General features: G+C 35.6%; 1 protein-coding gene across 6 annotated transcripts in view; it reads left to right on the top strand.

The window, feature by feature from the left end:
* The window catches only part of LOC138699467 (G protein pathway suppressor 2), a 106,158-nt gene that overhangs the window by 72,662 nt on the left and 14,567 nt on the right, over positions 1-18,929 (top strand). For 5 of the 6 annotated variants that reach the window (XM_069825387.1, XM_069825370.1, XM_069825395.1 and 2 more), the window contains exon 8: positions 15,304-15,426. The exons of the other annotated variant lie outside the window; for it this stretch is intronic. In XM_069825387.1, the coding sequence (XP_069681488.1) occupies positions 15,304-15,426 (123 nt within the window). The remainder of the gene's footprint in view (positions 1-15,303; positions 15,427-18,929) is intronic. 6 annotated transcript variants of the gene reach the window in all.

Genomic DNA, 18,929 nt, shown 5'->3' with positions numbered 1-18,929 from the left:
CATTCTTAATCTCTGTTCCTCACATTCCATCACCACCACCACATACAAAGAACACAGAATTCCTTGAAGGGTACTGGGCTCGTGCTTATAAAATCTGGACAAAGCAGCCAAGAGAAAAGAATCCTTCCCAGATATGTCCTCGTGGTTTGGCCATTGACAAGTCACATCTTGTTAAATTCACTTCTGTAATGGCACAAAGACTGATAAAAAATAAGACAGTCTTACAAAAATTTGTGAACAAGTTTAAAACTCCATGCAAACAGAGGAACAGCTTTAATAACGAGGTTCGTAATTATTTTGTCGCAATGAGAACAAAAAGTACAAATATCCATGAATATTAAGCAACATATCGACTCAAATAACACTGTTGTTTAAAGTGACAAAATCGTGGGTCAAAAGATTCAAGAGAAAAAAACAAAATAGTTTCGCTTACGATTATACACAAAGTTATCCAAAAATGTGCTGTTGATGCTGCTGATGTACAAGCAAAAGCCAAAGAATCTGTTACCGACATAAGGCATTTCATTGATGGATACAGCTTTACTCTAGAGCAGATACTAAATGTGGATCAATCCAGATTTGTTAAAAGGTTACATTCTGGAAGAATTCTTGCCAGAAGGGGAAATAAAACAGTCTTTGATGCCATTTGTTCACTTACAGACCAACACATTCATACATGATAACGTCAGTTCTTGTAATGGATGGTACACTACTTCCACATATGTATGTTCTTGTTTCTGAGTCGAATGGACAGTTTTCAGCTAGCATGACAATTAATTTGCCTATTGTGAAAGCATATGCAAGCAAATTAGCAACCAACCAAACATGATTTGAGGAGGTGTTATGGCTAGATTTACATGGTAGAAATCGTACTCTTCTTTTAGTTGACTCTAGGTCATCAAACAAGAATGATGATCTTTACAGCTAGACAACTCCAGAAGGTGGAGAGTTTCTTAAGAAGTTTATTCCTGCAAAATTTACAAGACTGGCGCAACCAGCTGACGTTTATTTTTTTCATCCATTCAAGAATTTGGTAAAGTTCACAATCAATACACTGATATCATACAACGTTAATATGTGGCACAGAGATATTAATTATCGTTTCAGTCATTTGTACATTTCCAGTCTTCAGCCAACAAATTCACACACATGATGAGATTTGCTTTTTTCAAATGTGAATATTCCAGTGAGCATCCAGGCCCATTTCAAACATCTACACATTACTGTTTCGAAAGTGAACTTACACAAGAGTGTTCCAGGGAAGAATATGGCCAGCTTGTCTTCATCCGATGTGCTCATTGCAAGAAATGTTTGTGTTTTGACCACTTTTCCATTATCGACCTTCATGTTTTTTGCTTTTAAACTTACAAGTGGTAAGTGCTATCTTTTCATTCCGTAAACATTACTGTAGTCATTTATGTGTTTTTATAAATCATTAAATCAATTGCCTCATCAAAATGTGGGCAGGTTCCTTTCTTGTCATTATCTATAACACTTCCATATTTTGAGGTTCATAGCTTCTCTGCTTATTGTCCATAGCAGCTATAAATCTCGTACTATGTATATATACTTTGATATTGTCTATCCAACACACTACACAGAAATCGGAATCTTGTGACAACACTTAGGACCCCTTCCTTGTGAGGCAGTCTGCAAGACGAAAGAGCTCTGCATACTGCCTACAGTGCCAGGTATTCTGTAGCGATAGACAATTTCCTTTCTTTCCTAATCAGCTGAGAAGGGCTCCAATTCATATCTTTCAAATTTAAATCCCTCCTTGTAACATGAATTGCCCCTTAACCCTAAATTCCTTTCTCTTCCCTCTGAAATCGACTTATTTCACATACAGTCAATTTTTGAGTCAACAACAACACAGATAGTTCTGCTTCCTCCAAATAAAATCCTCAAATCCTCTACTCATATATCTATCCTGACACTTCAATTTTTCCTGCCAAATGAACCAGTGAGTGGTAAATTATAACTGCTCAATAAATATACATTAAACCAATTAGGAACTTTTTATTCTCGCTTCATAAACACGCTCCAGACTTCTTGTCTGTGATTTCATTTTTCCTCTATCCACCTCATGTATTCCAGATGAAGCAGGGAAAAGCCATGATTGGAGCACAGACTTTGCTCTTCTTGTCTATGTTATTCCTGAGTGCATAAGTTAAGGAACTTGATTCAAAATCCATATTGGTCATTTAAAAATACTTGTCCAAGTTTTATAGTGCCTAAATATCTTGGAGCAACAATGACAAATATAAATGACACTCGGAAGGAAATTAAACACAGAATAAATATGGAAAATGCCAGTTATTATTCGGTTGAGAAGCTTTTGTCATCTAGTCTGCTGTCAAAAAATCTGAAGGTTAGAATTTATAAAACAGTTATATTACCGTTTGTTCTATATGGTTGTGAAACTTGGATTCTCACTTTGAGTGAGGAACAGAGATTAAGAGTGTTTGAGAATAAGGTTCTTAGGAAACTATTTGGTGCTGAGAGGGATGAAGTTATAGGAGAATGGAGAAAGTTACACAATGCAGAACTGCATGTATTGTATTCGTCACCTAACATAATTAGGAACATTAAATCCAGATGCTTGAGATGGGCAGGGCATATGGACATATGGACGAATCCAAAAATGCATATAGATTGTTAGTTGGAAGACCAAAAGGAAAAAGTTCTTTGGGGAGCCGAGACATAGATTAGAGGATAATATTAAAATGGATTTGAGGGAGGTGGGATATGATGATAGGGACTGGATTAATATTGATCAGGATAGGGACCGATGGCGGTCTTATGTGAGGGCGTCAATGAACCTCTGGGTTCTCTAAAAGCTATTTGTAAGTAAGTAAATTTCCTTCAATTGGTACTCCATTTATGTACTCAGAAAATGTTAATGTTCGTGTATATAAAGTGTGCCTGATGTTCTGTTTAGCCAGCAAAACCTCAGAAGTCACCGCTTCATGTTCAAACATTCAGTCAGATATTCGACTTTGACAGATGTTCTCTGACCGGTCAAATATAAACCAGTTGTAAGCCCTGTTTTGCAGCTGTCTAAAAGGAGTGTTAGAAATATAGGTAAAGGGCTTTGAATGAGTTAATGTTGGATGTGACTGATGAATACACTTCACATTCAGGAGGCAGCGAGAGAGAGTCTTTATTTCTTAAAAGCTCAAGGGACATCATCTTGAGATACCTGAGATCAAACGAGGGGATGATTAATAGCAAAGACTGTGACTATGAAAGAAGACTTCCTGTCACCATTGCAAACAGCATTAGCTGCATTCTGAAATCTATTCACGTATTGTTCCCATGCAGATAGACTGATTTCGTTTTCTTCCTCAGTCTCAACTTCAGGCACATTTTGCTGAAATATTTATACATCTTCTGTCATTTGCAAACAGGAAAGTGTTTGGAGTAATATTGTCTTTCGTTTTTGAATCTCATTTACAAATGAGGAGGTGTTTGGAGTAATATTGTGTTCCATTTTGAAATCCCACTTGCAAATAAGATGTTTGGAGTAAAATTGTCTTCCTCTGTGGAATCCTCATCTGTAAGATCTTCCATAGCACTCCATGGGGGCATTATTGCAATATTAGTTTTTCTCTTGATATGTCCCATTCATTATAGTGAGAGATGGTAGATTTTTAGCATTTCATAGCATTTTTAATGATGGAATTTAGCATTTTGTAGCATTTTGGGATAGAAAATTTATTTATGTAAAGTTTGATGGTAGAAATTCAATACAGTATCATCATTGTGTTAACAGGTGCATTTTCCAGTTAAAATTCTTAAAAGTAATAAATAAGTAAATCAACATAAAATTACAATGAAATTGTTAACATTAAGAAACCTGCCAAAAGATATGGTTCCCGACCCATCTTGTTACTCAGTCACAATCACCCACTACCACATATAACTTTTTTGTGAGTGAATACTGGACCTGAAGAGATTGCATAGGCAGCCAATATTCTATGGACAATACCAGACAGATTAGTTGAAAACTGGAGATAATGGTACAGATAATAACAAAGAGGGTATCAGATCATATTCTTGTATTATTTGTACTGTGAAAGCTAATGTTGAGTGGAACCAAACTATTTTAAAAGATGTAAGAATCTGTATGTGTCAGAGCCTTAGATAGATTCTGATTTTTTTTTTTTTTTTACAGAAAATGCATAAATGTCTCATAAAATGTAATTTCACTCTTATTTCGCAGAAACACATGCATTTCGCTTTTTTTTTTTTACTTATTTTGATAGCATTTGAGCACATTTCGCATTTATCGTAGTTGCAAAAATCTACCATCTCTAAACATAGTCCTCAACTATAGACAGCTTCTCATGAAAGATAAAACTTTAATCTAAAATTTGAACGAAAAGTATTGTCATTTATCTTCTGGTACATTAACATACTTAAATGTATTAATATTTTATTCTATAAATGTACGTATGTATCTAATGCTCTTGATTTAACAATGAAATCATTCTCCTTCGTGCTTCCCAGTATTTTGATGTGATGTCTTCAACTATTTGAAGGGCTGTGCAGCTTGCCAGATGATTCATATCCATTTCCTACTTCTGACAGCATAACAGACAATTTGGTGAAGTCAGTATACCAATTCTGTGGAGATGTTTACTTAAACAATCATGGCCAGTGACTAGCCTGAACATAGCAACAGCAGATTTACGAAGAAGTTCAGGGATTAGACTAGTGTTTTCCAACAGATTTTTCCATTTGGTATTTTCACTTTTGCTAATATTTTAATATTGTAATTGTGGTTGATCTTGCTTTTTATGATTCGTTTTTGACAGATTCATAGGACAGATTTAGATTTGTATTCTGTTCAGTTTTGGAGCCTTTTTTCGCCAACATATCAGCCCTATCATTCCCATTTATGCCACAATGTGCAGGTATCCACTGAAGAATTAGGTTTTATTTAGATTTTGAATTTGTTTAATCATAGAATGTATTTCTTTAATTTTTTCCATTTTTGGGTGATTTGTTGATACTATTGCCTGGATTGCTATTCTGGAGTCTGATACTAGGACTATGTTCTTGCAATGGTGTATCAAATTGAATAAATTTTGGAGCAATGTATAAATAGCATCTATCTCCCCATAAAAATTTGTAGTATGCTTGCCAACTCTTTTGTAGAAAGAAGAGAACTGGCAAGTTCCTCCTGATCCAGTCCCTTCCTCATGATCTGTGAGGGAGCCATCTATATATAAATGAATCCAATCATTTTGTGGATGTATTGTGTGCAGGGTAGGGGCGGCCCATGATTCAGAAGACAAGTGAAGTGCTGACAACTGTATGTGACAAGAAACAATATTTTTTCAATCTTACCTTATCTCTTGTAGAGTAGGTCTATTCTCCTGTTCTTCAGGGCCGCGAATTTGTCAATGATGTCATCTAAAAAGCTGGGTTGTCCTTCAAGTTCCGAAAGAAGTTCTCAATGAATAGAAATGTTGGCCAAGGAGGACAAACGCTGCTGGGAAATTGTATTCCGCAAATAAGTTTTTATTCTCTTTAGACACGAAAAACTTCTTTCTACGGACACACTGGTGGATGGCAAAGACACTACAAGTGAAAACAACTTATACACTTCCTGGAATACGTCTTGATGAACATCACTCTGACGTAACATCTCCAATGCTTTCAAAGCGTTAACGCCACTGTAATTGCTATCACCATAAAGAAGTTCAAGTTCATTTTGTAAACGTTGATTTTTTTAAAATATGGATGGGTAGCACTCGATCAAGTTCTGCAAAGCACCTGATGGAAATTCTTTAGAATAGTCTTTAAATTTTGTTGTATCTACCAAACTTAGAAATGATACTTTGTTCAAGTCATGAAATCTAGTATTAATTTGTAACAGAATATTGTCTACTATCTCGTAAAACAATGATTTGTATTTGAAGAAAATGTCTTCATCGGATAATTGGGCATGCTGTCTTTTATGGTTGCAGTTACTTCTCACTTTTGCATTACGAAATATTTTGTTGCAGTATTCTTCATTTCTTTTACTATTAATCAAATCGTAAGTACTTCGAATTTTAGCTGCACAGTAACTTATATCTAAACATTTCTTTTGCAGAACATCATACAAAACATCAGTTAGACTGAATATGTCATAAAAAACCAGAGCCAAAAAACTGAATTCAAAGTCATTCATGTCATTCAAGAACCCGCCACATTCACGGATGGAAGTACTATCAGTTCCAGGATTTATTTTTATTTCTTCAAAAACCTCTTTTAAACCGTCCCAATTCTCTACTACTGTTTTGAGTATTTTGGAGTTCGATGTCCACCTCGTTTCCACAGCTGTTGGAATTCGCCTTCCAACTATCGAATTTAGAATGTGGTTACGTTTACCTGAATGATGAAAGAAAGTGGGAATTCCTCTTAGGTTTGCAAAGAAAATTCGGCAACTTGAAATACTGTTGCAACTCTGTTGCAGAACTAAATTCAAACGATGCACTAGACAATGAATGAAAATAGCTTGAGGAACTTCATCTTTGACTTTTTTCTGTAGGCCATTTATGTGGCCTGACATTACACTAGCGCCATCGTAACACTGTCCTATCAATTTATTACGATAATTCAAAGGCCCTAAGATGCTGTCTATTAGTTCAAACGGGGCTTGTGCAGTCCGATCAGAACTTACGTCATAAAAACCTAAGAAACGCTCCACCAGTTTACCATGTGAAGTCACGAATCTTACTATTATAGAGCATTGACAGTTTTGTCCAACGTCCGTCGCATCGTCAATTTGCAATGAAAAAAAATCAGTTTCATTTACTTCTTTCTTGATTTGGTTACATACGTAGTCTGAAATACATTCAATTAGTTCGTTCTGTATTATCTTAGACTCGCCGCTGAATACACATTTAATTTTATTGTATTGATTTCTAACTTCGTTGGAACTTACGGAGAGCAAAGTTTGGAGCAGTTCTTTGAAATTACCGCGGTTATGTGACGAAACCTGTTCATCATGTCCTCGAAATGGCAACTCTTGTTTCGCTAAATATATAACGGCTTGAACCACAACTTTCATAAAGTTCCTGTTTAACCGAACATTCTCATTAAATATTTTAATACACAATAAGGACGACTCCTGTAACGCATCGCGAATTGAGTTCAAATTTCTTTCGACTTGTTTCAATTGCAATACGCACTTCAAATGCTCACTCGAATCCCCATGTTTGTGAAATGCACGAGTTAAGTTCGCAAAATCGCCAAACCCCGCTTTATTACCAAACGTTCCTTTTCACTCCTAATAAAAGGCAAGCCCAGCAGAAAAGTTTTTGTAGAAAAACACTGCCAGGTATACTCCCCATACCAGGTACTTTTAAAATGGAATTGATAAGAATTTCCGGACTTTTTTTGTTTTCTAACAGACACTGATAAACGCGGAGTTGGGTGATTAAACACTAATAAGTCTCCCTTATCTTCCTCGTGCCAACGAGAAAATGGTGTCTCTAATAAATTACACACTACATCGTTTTCTGGATTCATTCGCAAAATCACTTATGAACATCACTAAATAATACACAAATAACAAAATTAACTTGTTTCTCTCACCAAGAAATGGATAAAACTGACAATGGGTTTGCACTTGTCGCCTTGTCAGGGTTCGGCGGGTTGGACAAGCGAGGGGTGTTTAGAAACCTGTTTCTTTATTCCTTGAATAGGCAAAGGAACGGCTCTTCTATCCTTGGAGGGTCAATGCTCGTTACCATGGCAACCTACAACAGGCCTGTGTACTAGAAATGTGGAAAAAGAAGCGTTTCTTCTTGAAAACCAGTACCTACTCTTACATTATATAGGGGGTGAGTGTCAGCAAGCGACACGAAAGGAAAAGTGTGCAGCGATACACCTAGACACTTCACGAGGCTTTCGTCTTTCAGATAGCGATAGGAGATTTGTGAGCAGGTTATAACTATGATAAAATGAAAATGCATAATTATTGTGATAATTTTAAAATGTAGGTGAACAGCCACTTCAGTCACTTCACCTTGCTGGCCGCGGCTGGTGCAAGGTTTCTAATGTGAGAGCTTTTGCTTCATATGGAGGTATATCTTTCTTATTGAAGATTTGTTTAAGTTTAATCTGTACTTTACATTAATATTGTCAAGTGGGTTGTTACTACTCAGCAGATTTTCATTCTGTAAATGTAATTGTTATGAATAATCTTGGCATACTGGACAGTCTCTAGAGACATGACATCGAATCTTTATACAGATAGTTCATTTTACGAAGAATACTTGTATTAAGGACCAAGCAGCTGCAAAATTGTGTGCTGCTCAAGCGACCTTGGCTGTGACGTGTCCTGTACAAAGTCCCGGGTTCCAATGTGTCTTGATTCAATTGAGTTTGATGTTCGCTGTGGTGTACATATATTTTGTGAGGAGATGACGTATACTATTGAAAAACAAATTTATCTAGTGGAGTATTATGTGTAGAAAAAGAATTATAATAAATGCGTTCATAGATTTGTGCGCAAATATCCCAATTCAACAATTCCTACATAATCTTGCATTTCGAAGTTAATGAAAAAGTAGCGTACTAAATGTTCAGTTTGGTTGACCTGGTAGGTGAGTTGATATAGGCAAACTCCTCTGGTGGCGACTGTTGTTACTAACTGCAGGACAGCAGAGATAGAGTTGTGCTTGAAGTGTATGTTACTTAACGTCTCAGATTAAGCGATTAGAAATATGGATGACTCTAAAAACCGGAAAGGTAACGCAAATTGCTGTGTTCTTGGGTGCAGCAGTGCTTATAGTAACATACCAACCGATATTGTTTTTATTCATTCCCAAAACAGAAAACTGAAGCGGAACGATGCTAATTGTGGATCCAAGCAATACGCAGACGAAAGTAAGTAGGCCTACACTGCTTGTAATAATAGTAGGCTTATTATTATATACCAATGTAAAAAATATAATGTGCATATTATGTTATGTTTATAAATAACCATTAAGTGAACAACAACGGGAATTTATAATTTAAATTTCAAAGCTGTATATGCTATTATATTCAAAAATAAAAACATAGTACATAATTACTGAGTTCTTTACATATACTGTATATTATCTATAATATTAGCAACAATAAATATATATATTTTTTAAAAGTATTCATATCGATATTTAAATCTTGATTTAAAATACTCATGGTTCATCTTAGGAACCAACACCCGCGACAAGAATTTCCATTATTCATTTTATTGGGAACGAGATCAGGACACCCCCAAAACCAGCATACAGTTCCCAGTATTTTTCCACCAGATTGTAAGAAAAAGGCTGCCTCATCTCAATCAGCTTCAGAAAGGTACGAAAGAGATGCAAAAAGAAGAAGAAAAGATGACAATTTAAGTATTATGGAAGGTGAATGCTCAAGAAGTGTTGTTTCGAAAAACGAAGTAGCCATACAGGCAGAAGTAAATGAAACCATTCTTAGTGATTTTGTTTTTCCTTTCACAATTGAATTGTGTGAATTGTCTACTCAAGCATCTATTTCATTACATGCCAAACTGAAGTCACAATAATTTTATGAAAAGAGTTCAAGAACAAATGATATGTTTAATGAAATGCAAGGTTTCCAAGATTATTCTACAAGAGACGAGACAGAACTACAAGACGTAGTGGGAATGACATTTGTGCTTTTCAATCTGTTGTTAAAATTGCTGGTAATTGAAACACATACAGTAAGATTAGTGAAGAAAATCATCTACTTATATTATTTTTAATTAAAATGAAAACTAGATTGTTGTATTCTGCTATGAGGGTGATGTTCGGAGTTCATCGTACGACTATATATTATGATGTATTTTTACCACCACTTTAATGTTGTTGACATCCACAAGACTAATTTTGTGTACTGGTCTTGCAGAGAAAGTATTCAGGAAACAATGCCTGCAATATTCAAAAGAAAGTACCCAAAATCCAGAGTGACAATTGATTGTACTGAAGTTAAAGTGAAATAACCACTCAACGTGGATCAAAAGTGGTGGCATTTAGCTACGGTGGCAGATCAAATGACACATTCATAACAACTGATTGCGGATTATTGACTCTGTTAGAAGGTGGTGATGAAGTCAGGTTTGCCTGGAATAAAAACAAACCTCTCTGATAAAGGGGTCAATGTTACTCCACTGTATCTGCATGATGGCAAATTAACAGCTGAAGAAGTCAAAACTACTTACAGTGTTCGAATTCATGTCGAAAGGTGCATTCAGCAAATTAAAATATAAATAACATTTTACACAAACTATAAATTGAACTGCTTCCATATGTTGATGTTGATTAGACAACTGTTCGAAGACAAGTCTAAACCTCACAAGTGATACCAACAAGGCACCATTTATGAGGCAACTAGACTAGGAGATCATGGAGTAGGGTGGCCAGTTCCTTTCCCTCTCCATTGCATACATCGCTGACTAGCTACATATTACACTAGTCAGGCTTGATATGCATATAAATAATTGTTCTTCCTCTGACACATCTTAAAGTGAGATGTACTGTCTGATAATAGATGTACAGATAAGCCAGAACCTCAACCAGAGGTAGAAGGTTGATGATATTGTTCATGTGTGTTGTATTTTAACGAATTTGCAGTCGTCTATTATTCAGGAAGTGTAATTAAGATTACTTTTAGAATTATATTAAAATACGTAATTTATAGAGACATTATACACATATAAATATTACACACGTCATGACATCAAATATAAGTATATCAATGTTTACGTAATATGACTGTTCCCCTCATTCAGTGGTCTGAAATCTGATTTAAATTCCAAACTACTACACTGATATTTAAGGAATTCTATAGTTACATTTTTACACTCCTCTAGCAGTACTGAACTTTCCACTGTGTGTATTAAATGATTAAATACACATTTACGGTTACGTTACACTTCAGTTCTGTTTTCTGCTTTCAGTATTCTACGTAAAGGACATGGAATATTAATTAAGTCGTCTGATTTTAAAAGAGAAGCCGGCATGGCGAATCTTAGTTCTTTTTTTCGGGAATAGGTAATTAATTCTCCTTCCCTTAGAATATTTCTCTTTTCCTACTGGAACTGTCTAATTTCTTCATTATTAACGTAATAAAGAAGCGCAGCTACATGTTTACATGAGTTTCCAAGTCCTGCCGGACAAGGGTAAGTGCTATTAATAATATTTATTTCACCGTCACTGTATAAAAAGGTCGATTAGAGAAAAAATCAATAATGTCAGTAGATTTACTGGCATGTAAAATAACTCCTGCGGGACAAAATTCTGCCACATCCAGCAATGCTGATATAACCTCTGCAGTTGCGAGCATCATTAAATAAAACATAACATTAACATTGTTCAGTTTGTGACAAGCCTGGGGAGCAAAAAGCTTGAAGATAGGCCTACTAAAGTCCTATTAGAATTAAGTCCAAAGAAATCTCTTCGTCACCTAGCTTAAGAAGCAACCATATCCTGCTGGTTAACTCACAAAGCAACCAAGCTAATTAAATTCCAACCATATAAAATAAGGTTTCTGCAAGAAATCAAGCAAACAGATTTTGTCGTTAGAATATGGTTTTGCAATTAGTTTCTTGAAAATGTTTACAATGGACACCTTGATCCACAGCTAATGTTTATGACTGATGAGGCATGATTTTATCTGAATGGTCATGTCAGTTCTCGATATGTGCGATATTGGAGTGGTGAAAATCAGCATATTGTGCAATTCTCGTTACACAGTGATGAAGTAGGTGTTTGGTGTGCGGTTAGTGTGAGACGAATAATCAGGCCAATATTTTATAACACAACTGTGAATACAGACGTGTGTGTGAATACAATACTGCCTGCATTTTTCAGCCAGCTTACAGACGAAAAACAATACAGTTATTTTCAACAGGATGATGCTACTCCACATACTGCAGAACTGTCAGTGGACACGATAAAGAAAGTTTTCGAAATCCGGATGATAATATGCAGAGTTTTGTGGCCCCCTAGATCTCCAGATCTCAGTTACTGTGATTTTTATATTTAGATATACTTAAAGCATAAAATGCATAAAAATAATCCCATACTGTAGAACAACTGAAGGACGCAATATGACAGGAAGTGACAAAAATTACTCAAGCTGAACTGCAAGAAGTGTCACATAATTTGTTCAAGAGATGTAGGGCGTATTTCACTGTGGAAGGAGGTAATTTTCAGCAGTATCTTAAGTAATTGGTAAATATGCAGTATTTCATATTTGAAAAATGTTGTTGTTGTTGTTGTTTTCTAATGCCAGGCGTTTGACAATCAAGTCATTTGACCTCTTGCACTCCAATATTTTTCAAAGATATTATCATGGCCAGCCACTGAAGCACAGATTTTGAGGTGTTCCGAATCCATTTCTTGGTTTGAGTTGCACAATGGGCAGTTAGGGGACTGATATATTCCAATTCTATGCAGGTGTTTGGCCAAATAATCATGGCCTGTTGCCAATCTAAATGCAGCTACAGACGATTTTCGTGGTAAATCGGGAATTAACATATTTGAAAAATAGCGACAGCAACAGCACAGGCAAGTGATGTTATTGTCACACAGTGAATGTGCACCATGCTGCTGCTAGGCTCAGCTTTCCACTATCTATACATAAATAGGATCTACAGGGCATGAGTAACACATATCATGAAAGGTGGAGAAAATCAGCATTTGGTGACAGCAGTGAAATGGAACAGGCACATTTTTTTTCTTTTCTCTCACCTTATCTCACGTAATTACATCATTTGAGTCACCTAGAAATTACATAATTTGAGTCACCTAAAATTAAACTGCACTTTCTCCAAATTATGAAAATTTGGGATTAAGGTGCAGAATTTTGCAGGAAATGTGATAAATTGCTCGTTTGTAGTCAAACTGGAATTTATCTGCCGTAACTTTAGTAGTGACATCACCGTCTGGAATCTAACTGCACTAGTTTTTCGCTTTTTCTGATAAATCAGATTTTTGGATAAAGTAGAGTTTGATTGTAGGTGACTCATTTGTATAAATGGTTTCTACAAGGAACAACAAGCCTCATCATTGGGTTGTGCTTTTTTTTTGTCTACTATTATAACATTGAAAGGTTCATTCAACAACACGAACTGGTACATTCTTGTACACCCTTTCAAGCTGAGCTTTAGCTCTATATCAAACAGTTTTATAATGCATAAGGAATATGAGCTGTGCACTCATCTTGATTGATTCATTAGCAATTCTCGACAGATAAAATTTTATTTCAATCAGTATTGAACTTAGAAAATATATATATATAAGTATTTTTATCAAATTTATTTAACATGGATATATGCCTTGTGGGGAGTACAGAAAATGAAAAATCTGATAATCTTACCAAAACTCTTGATCTGAGCTCATACAGAAGAAAAACTTGAAGTTAAGTGAAAAATATTGGAAGAAAATTCAAATAAATCTTTCAGATGTTTTACGCAGGAGTATGGTATTTGGAAAGATCCATTCTTAAATGTTATCTATATACTGTGTTAGTGGTGCACAGTTTCTATATTAAGGATTCTGCTGCGTGTTTTAACTTCTGTCATAGAGTATTGCAATCCATTCCTTATGAATGACGAAGCTTTCTTTCATCTGAATGAATATGTAACTTCACAGAATACACAGCAGTGGAATAGCGAAAATTTCCAGTTAGTTCTTGAAGTTACTGTACATGACATAATGATGAGTGTGCTGTAATGAGTGCATAAGTTATAATTGGACCGATGTTTTTTATAACGTGATAAATTTCAAGCACTAAGTGAATATCTGACTGATTTCCAGCAGGATAGTGCAATGGCTCACACATCACAACATAGAAATTTAAAAGCTTTAGAATGTATTTGGGAGAAACTAACAGTCAGAGATTATGGAAACCTCTTCCTCCAGACTTTCATGTTATTTTTATCTTTTATTTTTTAAATGTAAGGAACAATCCTGGTATTGTTGAGAAAAATGAAAGGAAGTCATAAATGAAGTTCATGAAACTATTTAATTAAGTTTTAAAGTTTTATTTGCATATGTCAGTTGTATTTGGATTAAAAATGGACATTGCTTGCAACAGTTCCTTTAAAATTAAGGAAGATAAAATATTTTCACTATATAGAGTGATTCATACAAAACTAACACATTTCTTCCTCTGTTTATTTCAACAAGAATGATGCTAAGCACAATTTGTTACACCTCAAATGTAGACATCTTTGGGAGATTACTAACCTCTATAGAAAATACTAAAAATGTCCTCCCTCCTGCTCAAGGCAGGACTTTTGACCCAGCTCTACATCGTTCAGTTGCTCAGAAAACTCCATAAAAATGCGACGGTACTCTGCAGTGTTCACAGTTTGGTCAAAAAAGAATTTGTCCCACTATTCTCTGTGCAGAGATTGTGCACCAAACCCTGACTTTTGCTGGTTGCATGTGTTCTTCATGAATGACATATGGATTTTGGATATTTTCAACAAGACGGACCACATGCCATACATAAAACGAATCCATGGAGCTAATTGAAAGTTTCTTTGACGACCGGATAATTTCAAAGAACCTGTAGCCACCAAGATCTTCAAATTTGACAAAACAGGGCTTCTTCTATGGAGTTACTGAAAGGAGAGTTTATGCCACACACCCTCAGACATTGGACATTTTGAAGCAGAACATTACACATGAGATCAATGGTTGACAACAGAGTCCTCCAGTGAGCTGCCAGTAACATGGAACAACGTGTTGAGTTGTGTCTTGGGCAGGAGGGAGGACATTTTCAGCATTTTCTATAGAGGTTAGTAATCTCCCAAAGTTACTCTACATTTGTGGTATAACAAATTGTGGTTAGCATAATTTTTGTTGAAATAAATAAAGAAGGAAGTGTGTTAGTTTTATATGAATAACTCTGTATTTATATTGATAAATAATTTATAATCATTATTCGAAAACTTAATCCAGCTGTAACAACCCTATCACCTCTGCTTTCATCTGATCACTCAGTGCAAGGACCTTGCACTTCCTGTTAACCTGCCTTCCTGACTGCTAACAACAAAATCAAGCTTTTTTTTTTTTTTTTTTTTTTTTTTTTTTTTTTTTTTTTCTTTTTTTTTTTTTTTTTTTTTGAATTTGTGGTCATATCACTTGTTAGGATCTGTGATATACCAGTAGGCCATTGTTACTTTTGTTGAATTCCTGTTTCTGTTGTGTGTTGTAGATGGCTTGCATTCATGTAACTGATTAAAATCAAATCTTATTTGTCACGGGCTATACTAAATGCTTTGTATTTGTATAGGGTGCCAAGACTGGTGGTATTACATCAGGATACCCAATTCGGGCTCAGCCTGTAGCAGCTTCTCCACATGCACCAGCACATGCCACGACAGGGAGCTATCAGCCCAACGTTTCAACACCACATGTAAGCTGTTTATTTACATTATTTTAGATGAATTGTTTCTAGTTCTTGATTGATTTAGAATAATTCATTATTCTGTGACATGTACTTGGTATTTCATTGAGTCACATTTGTCCTCAATTCTAGATGAAGACAAGACAGTTTCTGGTAATAATTAATAATTAACATTAGGAAATTTTCAATATGTGTGATAGATAGTCTTGTGTTAGGAAAACAGCATATATCTGTGTGTGCTTACGTGTGTTTTTTTCCCCCAATATCTGATAGGATGTATAGGGTATTTCAAAAGTCAGTTCAAACACTAAACCACTATAAATATTATAATATTTGAGATAGGGAAAAAAACAAAAACAGTGTTGGGCAAACAACGGGGTTTACAAAACATTGGGAAGATGTCTGCCATTCTCTTGTTTAATGTACAGCATTCTGCCTGTGACACCATGCACAGCATATTGCAGATAATATCTTGGAATATTGGCAATTGGCAATTTCTGCGAGATGGCATCTTTCAGTTGCAGTAGGGTTGTTGGATGTGTCAGGAAAACTCGTTTTTTTAAGGTAACCCCACAACCAAACGTCGGCCAGATTGAAATCTGGAGATCGCAGAGACCACATTGTTGGAAAGTACCTACTGATGACCTTAGTCGGAAAACGAACCTCAATTTCGTTTGTTAACTCCTCCATTAGTTTTATTAGTAGATTTATTTTTCGACACTTTATCAACATCTTAGGATATTTAGCATCTGAATGAGATTAAGGTGATAATGCTGGTGAAATGAGTTCGGGGTCCAGGACCGAAAGCTCATATTGGGTTCAGGGAAAATCCCAGAAAAAACCTCAACCAGGTAACTTGCCCCGACTGGGAATCGAACCTGGGCCACCTGGTTTCCCGGCCAGACGCGCTAACCGTTACTCCACAGGTGTGGACAATAATGGAATAAGACAGACTGTTAAGTAAAGGGGAGCGCTACTTCAGCATGTTACAGAACTTCGTCATCCCTAGACTGAGGAATCACAATATGGCAAACATAATCTTCATGCAAGATGGCGCTCCACCCCACATCTTTATCCCTGAAAAACAATTAATTACACAGATGTTTGGCAATCGTGTCATTAGTAGGCACTTTCCAACAATGTGGCCTCCGCATCAAAAAATTTAATTGTCAACAGTACAACATTCCCCCATAAGGATATACATAAATATACTTGGACTTCTCCAGATGGATTGACACATAACCAGATAGATCACATATTGATAGATAAAAGAAGACATACTAGTATAGTAGACATTCGAACTTTCAGGGGGGCAGACTGTAATTCTGACCATTATTTGGTAATTGGAGAACTAAGAGAAAGACTATCAGTAGCCAAATGTGTAGAGCAACAAGTTAATATTAGAAGATTCAATATTCCAAAATTAAAGGATGAGGAAACTAAGCAACATTATCAGGTTGACATTTCAAATAGGTTTGTCATATTAGCAAGTTCCGACGAAGTTGAGGAAGAGTTAGATGTTAATAGCGTGTGGGAAAATATCCGAGATAATATCAAAATTGCAGCTGAACAGAGCATAGGTTATTATGAAACTAAGAAAAAGAAACCGTGGTTTGATGAAGATTGTTGCATGGTAGTAGAAAGAAGGAAACAGGCAAAATTGAAGTTCTTACAGTATCCAGTTGAGACGAATAGAGATAATTATTTCAATAAAAGATGGGAAGCAAATTGTACACTTAGGAATAAAAAGATAGATTACTTGAAGGAAAAAATGAATGAGGTAGAAACAAATAGTAAAAATAAAAACATTAGAGATTTATATAAGGGCATAAAGCAATTTAAGAATGGATATCAGGCAAAGGTAAACGTGATCAAGGATGAGAATGATGACTTGCTTGCAGACTCTCATTCAATCCTGAACAGATGGAAAAACTATTTTGGGCAACTGCTAAATATACATAGGCCAAATAGAAATGATCGGAATGAAACTGAAATACAAACTGCTGAGCCATTTATACCCGAACTTTCTGAAGTCGAAATTGGGATAGAAAATCTGAAAAATTATAAGTCTCCAGCAGAATTAATACAAAAGGGTGGAAGCGCATTATCTAACGAAATTTATAAACTTGTACTTGCTATTTGGGAAAAGGAAATTGTACCAGAACAATGGTAGGAGTCCATAATCGTACCTATCTTTAAGAAGGGGGACAAGACTAACTGTAGTAATTTTCGAGGAATATCACTTTTGTTGATGTCATACAAAATTTTGTCCAATATTCTTTTGGGAAGATTAACTCCATATATAGATGAAATTATTGGGATCATCAGTGTGGTTTTAGGCGTAATATTGATCAGATATTTTGTATTCGACAGATAATGGAGAAAAAATGGGAGTATAAGCATACAGTGCATCAGTTATTCATAGATTTCAAAAAGCCATATGACTCGGTTAAGAGAGAAGTTTTATATGATATTCTTATTGAATTTGGTATTCCCAAGAAACTAGTTCGATTAATTAAAAAGTGTCTCAGTGAAACGTACAGCAGAGTCCGTATAGATCAGTTTCTGTCAGATGCGTTTACAATTCACTGTGAGCTAAAGCAAGGAGATGCACTATCACCTTTACTTTTTAACTTTGCTCTAGAATATGCCATTAGGAAAGTCCAGGATAACAGAGAGGGTTTGGAATTGAACAGGTTACATGAGCTACTTGTCTATGTGGATGACGTGAATATATTAGGAGAAAATTCACAAACGATTAGGGAAAATATGGGAATTTTACTTGAAGCAAGTAAAAAAATAGGTTTGGAAGTAAATCCCTAAAAGACAAAGTATATGATTATGTCTCGTGACGAGAATATTGTACAAAATGAAAATATAAAAATTGGAAATTTATTCTTTGAAGAGGTGGAAAAATTCAAATATCTTGGAGCAACAGTAACAAATATAAATTATAATCGGGATGAAATTAAACACAGAATAAATATGGGAAATGCGTGTTATTATTCAATTGAGAAGCTTTTATCATCCAGCCTGTTGTCAAAAAATCTGAAAGAATTTATAAAACAGTTATATTACCGGTTGTTCTTTATGGTTGTGAAACTTGGACTCTCACTTTGAGAGAGGAACATAGGTTAAGGTTGTTTGAGAATAAGGTTCTTAGGAAAATATTTGGGGCTAAGAGGAATGAAGTTACAGGAGAATGGAGAAAGTCACTCAACACAGAACTGCACGCATTGTATTCTTCACCTGACATAATTAGGAACATTAAATCCAGACGTTTGAGATGGGCAGGGGATGTAGAACATATGGGCAAATCCAGAAATGCATAATTATAGAGTGTTATTTGGGAGGCCGGAGGGAAAAAAAACTTTGGGGAGGCCGAGACGTAGCTGGGAAGATAATATTAAAATGGATTTGAGGGAGGTGGGATATGATGATAGAGACTGGATTAATCTTGCTCAGGATAGGGACCAATGGCTGGCTTATGTGAGGGGGGGCAATGAACCTCC

This window comes from Periplaneta americana, chromosome 1 (assembly GCF_040183065.1).
Source record: "Periplaneta americana isolate PAMFEO1 chromosome 1, P.americana_PAMFEO1_priV1, whole genome shotgun sequence".
NCBI lineage: Eukaryota > Metazoa > Arthropoda > Insecta > Blattodea > Blattidae > Periplaneta > Periplaneta americana.
Note: the sequence above shows the minus strand (reverse complement) of the source record. Positions and strands in the feature narration are given on the sequence as shown.